We start from the raw sequence: 14,068 nt of genomic DNA, 5'->3' as shown, positions 1-14,068 counted from the left end.
TATACTGCCCCATAACCAAAACTCTTGGGACGGTTTACAAAGGTTAAATAAGCCAAGGACTCCCTCCACGGTTTGTTTAGCGTGACATCCGAGCTGGGATCTCTGGCTTTTTTCTCTCCTAACAGGACAGAGTCATAAGCCAGAGTTTGTTCTTGGCTTATGACTCTGTCTTGTAGAGAGCAACAAGCCAGAGATTCCAGTTCAGACATCACACTAAACCAGCCTTCCCCAACCTGGTGCCCTCCAGATGTTTTGGATTACAACTCTCAGCATTCCTGACCATTGGCCATAGTGGCTGGGGCTGATAGGAGTTGAAGTCGAAAAATCTGGAGGGCACCAGGTTGGGGAAGACTGCGCTAAGCAAACCACGGGCAGAGAGTCCCTGGCTTGTTCAGCTGCTCCCACTGGCAGGAGAAGCCAAGCAGGAGCGATTGAGCAGCGTGCATTAGCACACTTGCTCCTTCACAATAAGCCAGAATTCTAAAGAATTCATCTTGTGAATGCAGTCACTGACTCATTTTCATGTTACAATTTGACTTTCTAGATATAAACTAGCATTGGTTGTCTTTTCTTGTCCCTTTTCCCCACCTCCCTGGAGATCCATCTCTTAGAAACTGCAAACATTTTGATATTTCAGTATTGGGGTGAGCAATTCTAGACAGCATCGGGGGTGGGGGGCATGGGATTGTTTGGATTCCTGGAGCTCCCCTCTCCGCTTGCAGCCAGTGTGGAGAGAACTGTGTCGGTTGCCTCTCTAAGGTTGCAAAAGTTGACCTGGGTGAGGAAGGAAAGGGGGCGGTTCTGTGGGCAGGGAGGGAACTGGGGAAATGGGGATACGACCTATCCTAGCCCTCTCCAGCTTCCTTCCCTCCTCTCCGCAGAGCCCTAGCTAGATGGGCAAAAATGCCCGTCTAGCAAAAATGCAGAGCGGGAGAGGTGCGGAGGTGAAGATGGCCTCCACATTTCTCCCACTCTGCATAGGGAGCCCGTCAGCCTCTGAGTTCAGAGGCTGACAGGAATCTAGATGGGGTTGCACCCTTAAGTTCCATTGTATTCTTTTGTGAATAGAAATAGCTATCTACGTAAGGCATTCAGATTTGGCCTTGAGAGGGGGAAATCGTTTTCCTGGAGACTGAGTATTTCAAAAAGAAGTTGCAGCTTACCAAGAACAAAGCAAAAAACCTGTGTTACTAAGGTTTTAAATTAATTGAGAAAACTGATAAAATAATGTTCATTGCCTGTTATCTTTTGTGTAAAGACATCATTTGTTCCTTTTCTTACCACTTCAGTAAATTTCTGGAGTACTATATCTCCTATGGTGCAGAGAGTGACTCTGATCCTGGCAAAATGGCTGCACTTAATAAAGAGCTGCTTCCCCTAATTAGGCTTTTTGAAAGAAAGTAAGTAATGAGAGATTTGTGTCCTATAAAACCAGTATGTATGTTGGCAGCAGTGAATGATCATAGGACATGGAACTGGTACTAGAATACTTATCTGAGTTTGTAACCTAAATGTGTAGATCTGTTTTATTATTTTACATTTTATCCCACTTTGCAATTCCCTAAGGCTCTATCTCTTTATCCATCAAAGTCTTACCCAACTGGAAGGCCTTGTACTGTTGTTTGAAAATTCTGGGCCTGTGGTGAGCCTTATAAAGGAGAAGGTTCTGTTGTCATTGTGGAAAATGAGTAAAACATGTGTTGAGGCTGTTTGGACGTGGGCCATGAATTTTGGGGTTAATGCAGAGCAGACAGGAGTGTGCAGCAGGCCCTGGGGCTGAGGCATGTCGGGTGGGGATTCTGCTCCTGAACCACCACCCAGTTTTGGCCCAAAGAGGGGAACTTAGAGAGAAACCAGCAAGGAAGCCTCCATAGCAATAGAGCAGAACAAGGCCTATGTCACTCCATTCCAGGTCAGGCTTACTCCATGTGAGCAAGAAGGGGAGTCTGCTACTCGTGTTTCTTTTGAGGGTCTACACCTTGTCTCCACCCAAGGAGCTCATAGTCACATCTAATAGATATAATGGGCTATGGGAGGGATGTCGTTTCTAAGGACCAAGCTATCAAGGTCTTCACAGGGCAAATTGACTCCATGAATTTTACCTGGAACTCTGTAGGGAGCCAGGGTAGACTTTCTACTGTAAAGCGCTCCTGGTAGACCATCTCTGTGAAGTGGCACAGTGCCATGTTCTCCACCAACCTCAAACCAGCCTTCAAGGATAAATCCAGGTAGAGCTCAGAGCTCGATGTTCCAGTCTACACATCCAGATGGAGAGGATGAATTGTGTTCCTAGTAACCATTTGCGTTCCTAGCTGCCACCTGCAGTCTCTGTTCTGGGTGTAGTGTAGGAACACCATGAGGCTGTTAAGATGTTAATCTAATGTTGATATGTTCTGAGAACTGTGTTCAGTCTTCACTGTTTTGTATGAGCAAAACTTGTTGTTCAGTATCAGTCCAATGAGAATTGAAAGAAGGTTTGTCTTGGTTATGTATTTTTTTCTTCAATTCACACTCCTCCCACCACTATAGTGTTTGAGCAGTTTGCATATTTTTTGTTTATTTAAAACTTTTATTCCCCAGCTTTCTGTCAAAAAAGCTCAGGGTCACAGTTAACAACAAGAAGTTAAAACAAATTTAATAATACAAAATTACTGAAAACAGCAGAACACAAAACAGCGATTAAAACAATTGGGCATCTTCTAGTGGTGAAACCAATTCCTATGCAGCAAATTAAAAACAAATCAGTATAGGAGCTCAAAGAACATTCACTGCCTTAAAACCTCCTAAACAAAAAGGTTTGGAAGGCGATCAAGGAGGGGGCAAGATGAGTCTTGCTTAGCCTAGCACAGCTGTTGAGTATGTTCTAAGTCATCTAATTCAGCATGCTCTCGGAGGTTCCACGTGGACCTGTGGCCCAACTGGAATCCACCAGGAGAAGAGCCTTCGGTGTGGTAACCCCCTTTCTTTGGAACTCTCTGCCCCTGGAGGCCAGGTAAGCGCCAGCACTGTGTTGCTTCCAGCGCCTCCTGAAAGCAGTTCTGTTCCAGGAATTATTCCTTAAATGTCCAGCCATGGTTTTTATTGGCATTTTGTTTTAATTAATTTTAATATGCTGTTTTAATCTGTAATCTTTTTTTACTGTTGTACTTCTTGTGTTCACCGCATTGGAATCTGTTTGGATGGGGAGCAGTATACAAATGTTGTAAGTAAATAAATAAATAATAGTATTAGAGCTTTGATTGTTGCATAATAAATTGGGGCAGAATCCAACTACCTCTGCTGATGGAAGGCAACTGCCAGTGGAACGGGGTTGGGCCCGATTTTCAGTTATTTCCCCTCCACTAGTAGCCCCCCATCTACTGTGGAGGGTCCCCAGCCTTCTGAAGCCGTTTCATGGGTGTTGGACAAGGCTGCAGTGGCGAGGGGGGGATAGCTGAGGATCATGCCTTCCCTTTTCCGCTGACAGACACTTCCATTGGTGGAGCGTGCTCTTTGGGCTGTTTGAGAAATAGAATTCCTTTCACTAAATTAGATGTTGAGTACTTTTTGGTGCCTTTATTAATAATCTGAAAATGATATTACCTGCCCAGAAATGTGGCAAATAGGATGCCTTACGATATTCTCTAGAATACAATATTGTTTATTGTTTTCTTTGCCTATGGTAGATACCCCAGAACACTAGATTTGGTACTGGAGGAATATCTGAAAGATGTTAGAAATCAGAAGGAGCAAGATCTCTTCCACCAATTTATCTCCCTTTCAGTGAGTGGTGGTAAATACCAGGTAAGTCAAAGTAATTTTCAGCAGTCCTTAAGACTTCCCTTTGTTCTTTGCTGTTATTACAGCTTTAAAGTTAATGAGGGTGTGAGGGTGGTACAAAAATGTATCTGCCTGTCTTTCTTTTAAAATGAACTTTGATTGAGTTGTTATGCTTTCCTATTATTGGTGCTGGTGAAAAGAAATTACTATCTCCTAGGATTGTTACAATTTTAACCCTTTGGTCTCAGGAACTCTATGCTAGACTATTGCCATGATATGATGACATGACCTCCACTATTCTTTCTCTGTATTTTTACAGCTGGAATCATAGAGGTTGTAGGGGGTCAACAGGCCATCTGGTCCATATCTAACAACCATAAGAGAGATGACCCCACTGTATCTAGATCCGTAGTTTTCATTCTGGGTTTTCTTGGATACTTATCAAGGGCTTCTCAGTGAGAAGATGAGTAATGGTAGACCAATTTTCTAAAAGCTTGTCCACAGCTACCTGCCACCAGATGCATGGAAATGGTGGTTGTTTTCTAAGCCACATTTTCAATTCATGCAGGGTGCCGGTGAGGATCTACAGGCCTGGCCAGTATCCTGCATGAATTAAATATGTGAGTTCTTTGGCAGACATGTCAAGATGGAAAGGTAGAATGTTGCTTTAAGCTATGTCCTTCCCCATTGGTTTCTGGTTTATTCCATTACCTAACTCCGTCTTGGGTTTTTTTAAGTTGGTTTGAAGGCCTTTTATTTTTTAAAGAGAGCTGAGAAACACAGCTTGGGAAGTTTATTTGGAGTGTACTGCTAAGTAGGTTGTGTCTACTGCATTCATGTCTAAAATGTACACTTACAAATAATGACCTTGTTCATATATCACACTGAACTTGCAATCCTGCACCTGCACGCAGCCCATTTCCTGCCACTTTGCTCCTCCCTCCACCCGAGTGGCAAAACAGACAGGATTTCATATTTATAGCTTCCTGTTACAAGGTAACTGGGAACTATGGTTAAGTGCTTCCTAACAAGCCAGGATTTGTAGGCCAATTTCAAACCCTTGTTTAAAGCTGGTGTCCAGTCCTGGTTTGTTTGAAAGCGTTTAACCATAGCTCCCAGCTCACACATGACAGGAAACTATGTTTACATGCTGAATCCAGATTTTTTGGACTTACTCTTATCAGCTCCGGCCAGCATGGCCAGCAATCAGGAATGTTGGGAGCTGTAGTCCAAAACATCTGAAGGGCACCAGGTTGGGAAAGGCTGGTATAGATCAACTATTTGCTGGCAAATTTTACAAATTATTTTCTTCAGAATTCTTTTATTTTAAATAATGTATATGCATTACTAGCACAGTAACAGCACGCTCATATATATGTCTATAGAGAAATAAGTCCAATTAAGTTCAGTGGGGCTTATTCGGAGGTAAGTGGATATAGGATTGCAGACTGAGTAATTTTAAACTATATTCCCAGTTTCTAGAAGATTCTGATACATCTCTGGTCCTTAGCTTGAACCATCCACAGTCATCAGTCAGAGTTCTGGCTGTTCAGCATTTGAAAGAAATCATTGAAGCATCGAAGGTTAGTTCTCCTTCATCTTTTTATTTGAATCCTTCTCTTTAATTCTTTGGTGGATTTTTAATACGATCTTACTAATTTAGCAACCACTGAAAGTATTCAGTATTTATTTCTCACTGAATCTACTTTTCATCTCACAATTAACTGTTGGGGGGCAGTCAAATTTCCACTTGCTTCATGCTGATAAACAAGGTGAAACTATTGTCTATGCTGACTGGAAGTGTCTCTCTGGTGTGTCAGACAGGGATCTTTCCCAGTCCTACTGAAGATGCCAGGAACTGAATCTAGGACTTTCGGCTTGCAAAACATATTCTCTTTTGCTGGGCTACGGCCAGAAGGGACCATAGCTCAGTGTGATGGAGCACAGGTTTTGCATGCAGAAGATCCCAGGTTCAATCCCCGGCATCTCCAGGTAGGGCTGGAAAAATTCCTGCCTGAAACCCTGGAGAGGCACTGCCACTCAGTGTCAAAAATACTGGGCTAGATGACCAAAAGCCTGCTCCATATAACATTGTTTCCTGTGTTCCTGTTCCCCAGCCAGACTTCTTGTTTGGTTATTTTTATGACTTACTAGCCAGTCCCTAATTTAGTTTGTTATCGCAGTCAGCTGTCAAGGCATTGGTAGGAATTGAGGGGGGGGGGGGCTACTATCCTTTTGCTTTCCCCAGTTATTGTGCATTGTTCATGATGTGCAGTCTACATTGGAAGGCTGGAAATGGAAATCTAGAAAAACCTTCAGCTAATTCTAGTTTGTCATAAAGACACACAAAAGGGTGAGCTTATTGTCCTATGAATACTACAGCTATGATTCTATGGATCACTTGGCCCATAGCTTATCACCATATGTAGTGTGTAATGATCAAAACAGTAGTGTCTACTGCTGAATGTTTCACTGAAAATAATAATTTATTACATTTAAATTTAATTTTAAGATGTTTATTTCCTCCCTGTCTCTTTCTCTTTTTAGGAGGGCTTTGATGATTCCTTCATAGAAGAAGCCATTTTAGCACGACTTAAGGATGATAATCTAGAAGTGGTTATGGCATCTCTTGGTACATTGGAGGTCTGTCTTCCTCTCTTGAAGGCCCAAAGCGTTGTTGATATTTAGAACCAATCAGAAATGCATGGCTTATAGTGGCATGCATCTCTGGAAAAGGATTCTTTGTTAGGTCTTTACCATGTAATGTGATGAATAAAACATTAAAGTAAGCTTTATAGTGGATTTAATAATCATATTCAGAGAATAGTCTAGAAATCCTCAGCTTGTCTGTTCAAAACTTTAATATTGAAAGATATTAAAGGGGAAAAAGTTTTTTCCTTTAATGTAAAATGCACTTCTTGAGAATAATAAATTTTTCATAAAATTTTGCATTATACATACTGATTTTTGACGATATATGTATTTTCATACTCGCTGCTTTACTCTAGACTCTGTTGCGTAGTTTGAAGTCTTTTGATGAACAAATTGGCTTCAGTCTGTTATGTCTCTTTGAAAGAGCTGACCTCTCAAAGGATGAAAAATGGTAAATGGTTGTTTTTATACTTCTCTCTAAGACTCACATTAATAGGTTTAGTTTTTTCCTCATTAATTCATGTTAGATTCTTGATATGGAACTTTTGTGCAAAGTCCTCCAATACCTTTTCAATTTATTAGACACGTTACACATTACATTTTAATTTCTTGTCTTGTGATCCATTAGATAAGGCAGTTGCTGGTTTAACAGCACATTTTTCTTTGTTTTATTCTGGCATCTGTGTCTGTTAAAGGAATGTATATATCCAGTGGGTTCAGTCATTCAAAGAGATGTAGAGGGAGGTTTTCTATTGATAAAGAAAAGTTAAGTGCATGACTTCTTCTATATCTAGAAGTATACAATAAGAGGACTCCAGTTTTGTGTTTCAGAGCAGAACGTTGCTCCAAACAATGCAAAACCTCTCTTAACAAGCTTTAATGATACACCCACTCTGCCAGTAGGTGTAGGGCAGCCCTACTGCTGGAATGCAGGAGCCGCCTCAGGCAACTGATTTTGGGTGTTGTGAAAGGACAGAAAATTGTTAGTTATTTAAATTGTTGTTGTTGTTGTATCCAGGGAGAGAGAGAGACCTGTGGGATTTTCTCCTTCAGGTGCCAAAATAATGAGACCGGCCTTGGGTACCGTGCAGCGTGACTGGGGGTGGGGGAGGTGGAAAAGCGCCATTTGCTGTTCCGTTTCAGGCAGCAAAATGTCTTGGGCTGGCTCTGCAAGTGCATTTGGCACTAAATATGCTTTGATCGTATTAAATCATATCAAAACATTTAAATACATTTTAGGAAGGGAAATCTTGAGGAAAAACTTGATTATGGGAATGTGATGTGTACCTTTCTGTTCCTCCTCCTTCCATGTGTGTCCTAGGTGCAAGATCCTGGAGAGTGCAATGCACCTTTTAATCAAAGAAGAGATTCTTAAAGAGAATAAAGATCTCTTAAATCAATTAGTTCTACAGTTGTTTCCATTTATAATCATAACCAGCAATAATTCGAAATCTGCTGAATGGAAAGTGGCCCTTTGCATAGCAGAGTCTGGTCTTTGCTCTCTACATCCTTTGTTGAAAGGCTGGCCAGAGGGTAAGTCATAGAAATGGCTGCTTTCTAAAAGCAGAATAAGTAGCAAAGTTACTGCATTTGTTGTTGTAACATTATTTACTGTAAAATATTACGCTTTCTTAAAAATAACCAAACATAGTAATGCGGTTCAAAAAGGAAGTAGGGTGTTAAAAGTTTTATTTTTGTGATAGTTAATTTGTGGTTTTGACATTACTAGTAAATGGAAATAACGTGGGGCAGTATCCAACGCTGCCCACATGCTGGCAGGACCCTCCGCTGGCTCAATGGGAAGCTAGCGGCTTTGGGAGCAACCGGAAATGAACCGAAATGCTCATTTATGCCATGGGGCCAGTTAGCGGAGCTTGCAGAAGGGTGCTTCACTGCCCTCCAGAATCCAGACCTGAAGCCTGTGACACAGAACTTGGACACAAAAGACATGGCTTGATCCTGTGCATATGTATTCACTCAAGGGGAAGTAGCATTCTAAGGGCACAGTCCTATCTGGATGCCTGTCAGCCTCCAAACCCGGAGGCTGATGGGCATCCCATACATAGTGGGAGGAGTGCCAGAGGCAATTGTTGCCTCCCTGCTCCTCCTGCTCTGTATTTTAGCTAGATGGGTATTTTTGGAGGCATCAGGGAGCAGGAGGGAAGGAGGCTGTGGTGGCTGGAGGATTGTTCGTAAGCCAGATGCCCCAGTCTCCTCCCTCCCCACCCACAGAACTGCCCCCTTTCCCTCCTTTCCAAGCTTGCATTTATGAACTTGTAGAGGCAGCCGGTGTGGTTCTCTCTGTGTCAGCTGGAAGGGGGAGTGGGAGGGGAGTTTGGACTCCTGCGTCTGAGGTGGGAGCGCTGTCTTCAGTCTTGGATCCAGGAATCCGAACTGTCTTATGGCCCCCCAGATTCTGTCTAGGGGCCATAGGATTGCTCTGTAATAGGCCTTGCCTCCCAAAAAAGGAATCCTACACATCAGTTGGTTTTCTTAGGCCCATGCTGCTGCTGCTGCAGGGCACCAATTAATATTGCAAGAGATGCATCCGAAGGCAAGATTGAACTCAGTGAGGCTTACTTATGAGTTGACGCATGCAGAACTGCATTGTCGGCATGGTACAACAACGCTTCCCTTCCCAAGACAGGATAATAGTTCTCATGTGATGGTTACACAGAAAGATGGCAGATCAAGTGCAAGCGGCCATAGCCTAGGTCAGTTTTGGAGGCATGGGCCTCTCTTCCAAAGAAAAGAAGCCTGTCTTCACGAAGGCTTGATAGGCTTCAGACTATACACAAGAGGATGAGAGGTGCATGGAAGCTTGGAGCTTGAGCTTTTCTGTTGCTGCCTTTAAGGATGTGGCTAAAGATAATATAAAGTTTGATTTTGAAGTACATTGGCTGGAAAGGAGGAAGGCTTTTATCGAGGTTCAGTATGTGAAGGCTTTGGCAGCACAGAATAACTTCTTAGTGTAAAAGAGCCTGGCATAAGTATCCAGTTTCTATGAATGGCTATATGTGCTTTTGAAAAATAGCAGTAACATTTTGTTTTTTTTTAAAAAGAAGTGGAGAGGGTTTTAAGGATTTTAGCCAGAGTTTCCCGTGCTCATTAACCATACTATTTTTGTGTTGCGTTGCATTGTGTTGTGTTCATATACTTATTTTGTTTTGCTGAAATAGCTTTCCAAAAAGTGACAGCTAAGTCAGAAGACTTGATAGGTGCATTGAATGCAAAACTGATCAACCTCTTGTCAGAGAACCTCATTTCGGAGGATCCTTCCTTCATGTTACAAATGGTATGTGTGCAGTTTACAATATCCTTTTTAAAAGAAGGCTGTTCTTTAAATTCTCTGACTAGCAGATTGAAGGGATCCCTGAGACAGGTGATGTAACAAAAAAATATAGCTGTTGGAGTGCTGTTTGTGGTGCCTTAGACTGGTGCAGATTTTAGTTATTGAAGCCCAAATTTAATTACACATGTAGGTCTGTATCCAATTCGACTCTACCACTACCGTAAATTATGTTATGTGAAAGTAAAGGACCTCTGGCACAGTGCCAATAGCGTTCGGTGGCATGATAGGTATTCCAGGGGGTTATGTGTTTTATTGCTGTACCCTGGAGGGCTTCAGACAATGATGGGCTAGATCAGGAGTCTTCAACGTTTTTGGTTCAGTGGGCACATCTGGAATTTTGAGCAAGTGCCATGGGTACTCTCACAAAATGGCTGCCATGGTGGGCGTGGCCAGTCACAAAACACCCATTTCCGAGAGGGCAAACTGGTGAGACTAAAAGAACAGTAACTTGCACAAGAGTACAAGGCAGAGGTGGAGTCCTGAGTTCCAAAACACAAAACTACTCTTGAATCCAAATAAAGATGGCATTGGAGGGCAGCACTTTGCTTTGCAGCATACACGTCAGCCTGGAAGGCAGCAAGAAAGGTGACTGCAGGCACATTGGTGCTCATGGGCACCATGTTGGAGACTCCAGAGCTAGATGGACCAATGGACTGACTCAGCATAGCAGCTCCATTTGTTTTGCTTGTTTTATATTCTGTATATGGCTTGCTTGCTTATTTATTTATTTATTTATATCCTGCCTTTTTCCCAATACTGGTACTCAAGGCAGCTTTACAACGTTAAAAACTTGCACAGGTAAAATATATAAATAGAAATATACAAAAGTTAATAATATAATTAAATCATCAACAATATTAAAATTGTATAAAATATCAGAATTTAAAAAACAACAACAATATAAGCAATAGTACCAATCCATCATATTCTCACAGGTCCAGACTATCCGCAAAGGCCTGTTGGAGCAAAAAAGTTTTTGCCCGCCTGCGGAAACATACCAAGGAGGGTGCCACTCTCGCCTCCCTGGGAAGGGAATTCCAAAGCCTTGGGGCAGCCACTGAGAAGGTCTTCTCCCGCTTTCCCACCAGGCAAGCCTGTGATAGTACTGGGATCGCGAGAAGGGCCTCCCCTGAAGATCTCAGGCCACAAGCAGACTCATAGAATACGGTCTTTCAGATCACCTGGACCCAAGCCGTATGGGGCTTTATAGGTCATGACCAGCACTTTGAATTGTGCCTGTATTGATAAAAATATATATGGAAAAGCAGGAACACTTAGAGATCACAACAGCTATTGGCCAAGCTCTTTTCACAACAGGCAATTTCTCAGAAACATAGAAGAAAATAAAATTGTTGTACAATGTTGTGATTTCTTTTCAAGGTGGAAGGTCTCATCAGTACTGCTGAGAAAGAGTCTCATACTGTGAAACAGAAGGTAACAGCTCACGTGATAAGCTCTGCTGTTGTCCAGGCCTGCTGCCATAGTTCCCAAGTGGAAGAGCTCCATTTGCCCCTGGCTTTGAAGGCCTTCCACCTTTTGAGTAGAAGAATGCGAAAATTTGAAGAGAGCTATCCCACAGAGGTGAGGACAGATTTTTGTAACATGGGAAGAAAGGAGAAAAGAACGGGGCAGGGAAAGAGAGAGGACATGATTTTGTTCCCTTTACCAGCATTTCTAAAAACGATTGCATGGCAAGCTTCTTCAGTCAGGATGTGCTTGAACAGCTACAGCTTGTGTCAAGCTTTTTCTGCTTTCCTGTGCAGCTGTAGACTAACACACCTATACTGGTTCCAATTATATTGCTTAATGCTGTATTTAAGCCAAGGGTGCAGAATCTCTTTCAGCCCACGGGCCAAATTCCATTTTGAAGAAGCTCTCAGGGGCCACATTTCAGGGGTGGGAGGGGCGTGGCTAGAAAACAAACAAACCCCAGCATATTTTAGCCTAAAGCTCTTACTGTCAGTAGCTAAGCCCTAGGGGAAGCATTTGAACATTTTAGAATGGGGAAAACTGGAACAAAACCCATCAAACAATAGGTGTCGGGGGTGGGAAAGGGATGGGCCAGGGGAACCCCTATTTGGCCTCCAGGCCTGAGGTTCTGCATCCCTGATTTAAGTAACCACATTTTAGAAGGGGTGCTGTAGGGCCGGGGGCATCTTAGGAAAGTGAGAAGGAAGGTCTACATTTTGGCAAGCTCTACCAAAGAGGCAAGGTGAAGTTGCAGGTCAGAGGGGCAAGCTCAGGTCAGTTCCTAAAAGACAGATGGTGCAAAGACAGGGAGAGAAGCATGTAGTGAAAATGGCAAGAATGGGGAGCAAGGGAGGGATAAGGAAAAGAGCAGGGCTGGTGAGGTCCCTACAGTCTGTGCTTTACATAAGGCCAGAAAAGGCAGGGATCAAAGGCAGAGATGGGTGGAGAGTCGAGACCCCAGGAACCTTTTGGCTTTTCTTGGAGATGCAGTCGCTCCAGGATCGGTACCTAAGCCCACCTCCTCCTTCACCAAAAATTATCATCCCCAAGTATGCAATATTACATTGGGGGGGATGGCGGGAGAGCATTGTCAGATTTATTTTAAAGAACATCATTTTGGGGCTTTTGAACTTGAACACAGATGTTGTGAATGGATGGTATGCATTGCTTTTTTTCCTAAATAAATGGAGGAAGAGGGAGAATTGCTACATGTAAAGAGCTCTGTTTTCATTTTCAGGAATTCCTCCGCAAATTCTCCATTGAATTCACGTCTGGCAGTGAGCTGTTCCTGGAGGTTTTAGCAGCATATATACAAAAGCTAAATGCTAGGGAGGCCAGTGATTTAGAAGATTCTGTCTTGCTCATCATTTTGTTGAGAAGCTTTATTAAAGGCCTGTTGCCTCCAGCGTCCTTTGTGAAAGGTAAGTCTTCAGTTGCAAGAGAAACTATGAACTAAAATGTTCATCTTGCAAGTGCTTTGCTAATTGCAGTGCGACACTTTTGTTTTCTAAAGATTCCAGGAGTCTTGATCCTGGAAGTGGACATCATTCCTACATTTGTGGCCTGCAGAGATAATTTTTTGTTGTTGTTTCTGAATATACTTTTGGTGTAGCCACTAATTGGTGCTTCTGTACATTCATACAGACGAGGTGTGGTGGAATCCTGAAGCTTTAAGTGAAAAGAGCAAAGACTATTTACAGCTGCTGTTGCGGCTCTTTGACATTCTAGTCCGTGGAGCAAGTGAGGGAGTCTGTGCTGATCATTTTCGTGCAATGATGCGACTTCTCTTTGAGGTATTCTTTTTCATATTTAAACATACACACACACACACGCACACACACACCTTAAAAGAGAGCATGTTTGACTACTATTCTGATTCAGACATTTTAAAATAGTAATCTGTAGAGTATATTTATTTAAAATGTACATTGTTTTTCAAATATCCATGGTAGAAAAATTGACGTACCAACTTCAGTTAGCTAAAGGCAAAGGCAAAATTATTAAAAATCTGATATTTATAAAATATAGCATGATTTTATTTCCTGTGCAAACCAAGGAATATGCAAGAATATTTGTCAAAGCACTTCCTCAGATTATGGAAAGGAGGCTAAGAGACCAATCCTAAGCTCCCTGGGCGAGCATTGCAGGGACCATAGGATAGTTTGGAGTCCCCTCTCTGAGTTCAGTGAGAGCACTCCGACATCAGAAGGGGGAGTCGGAGATCTGACCCTCCTTCCCTGCCCCCTTGCAGCCAGCATGGAGAGAACTGCCCCGGCTGCTTTTCCGAGGTCAGAAAGGGGACATTCCAATGGGAGGGGAGAGGAGCAGAGAGGACAGGATACAATTTATCCTGAGCTTCCTCCAGCCTCCTTCCCTCCCCCTCCAAAGTGCCCTCACTTGATGGGCTGAAAAGCCCATCTAGCAAAAAAGCAAAGAATGGAGAGCAGGGAGGCAATGATCATCTCCGCTGCTCTTTCTTCCCTGCAGGCTTCAGTCCACCAGGGCAAAAGAATCTTGGAAGCCTTCCGAGCAACGAGGGTGCAATCAATTGGATTGCACCCTAAATTTAATTTCTTATGAAGAACCATAAAGAAAACCTCCAAGCAGCCAATGGATTTCACCTATATTTTTGTCTGCAAAGTGAAGGGGCAGAAATGTTAAGGGCAATGTCCAATGGGGTGCAGCCAGCAACATAAATTACGTTTCGCTAGTGTGAACTACCTCTAGAGCAATGCCAGCAGTGTTGGCTGGCGCTATTGACATGCTGGAGGTAGTTTACGCTAGTGCTATATCATTTACTACTAATTGTCCCCTACTCTCTGTCAATAACTAGAT

At 42.8% G+C, this 14,068-nt stretch overlaps 1 protein-coding gene across 2 annotated transcripts in view; it reads left to right on the top strand.

The window, feature by feature from the left end:
* Positions 1-14,068, top strand: part of HEATR1 (HEAT repeat containing 1) — a 60,083-nt gene that overhangs the window by 12,396 nt on the left and 33,619 nt on the right. For both annotated transcript variants that reach the window (XM_084828199.1, XM_084828197.1), the window contains exons 10-19: positions 1,290-1,400; positions 3,666-3,783; positions 5,235-5,342; positions 6,307-6,402; positions 6,768-6,862; positions 7,733-7,944; positions 9,591-9,706; positions 11,144-11,344; positions 12,471-12,654; positions 12,878-13,026. In XM_084828199.1, the coding sequence (XP_084684325.1) occupies positions 1,290-1,400; positions 3,666-3,783; positions 5,235-5,342; positions 6,307-6,402; positions 6,768-6,862; positions 7,733-7,944; positions 9,591-9,706; positions 11,144-11,344; positions 12,471-12,654; positions 12,878-13,026 (1,390 nt within the window). The remainder of the gene's footprint in view (positions 1-1,289; positions 1,401-3,665; positions 3,784-5,234; positions 5,343-6,306; positions 6,403-6,767; positions 6,863-7,732; positions 7,945-9,590; positions 9,707-11,143; positions 11,345-12,470; positions 12,655-12,877; positions 13,027-14,068) is intronic.

This window comes from Heloderma suspectum, chromosome 1, assembly GCF_057233095.1.
Source record: "Heloderma suspectum isolate Gila_16-S chromosome 1, 16-S_ref, whole genome shotgun sequence".
Taxonomy (NCBI): Eukaryota; Metazoa; Chordata; class Lepidosauria; order Squamata; family Helodermatidae; genus Heloderma; species Heloderma suspectum.
This window is presented reverse-complemented; position numbering and strand designations above follow the sequence as displayed.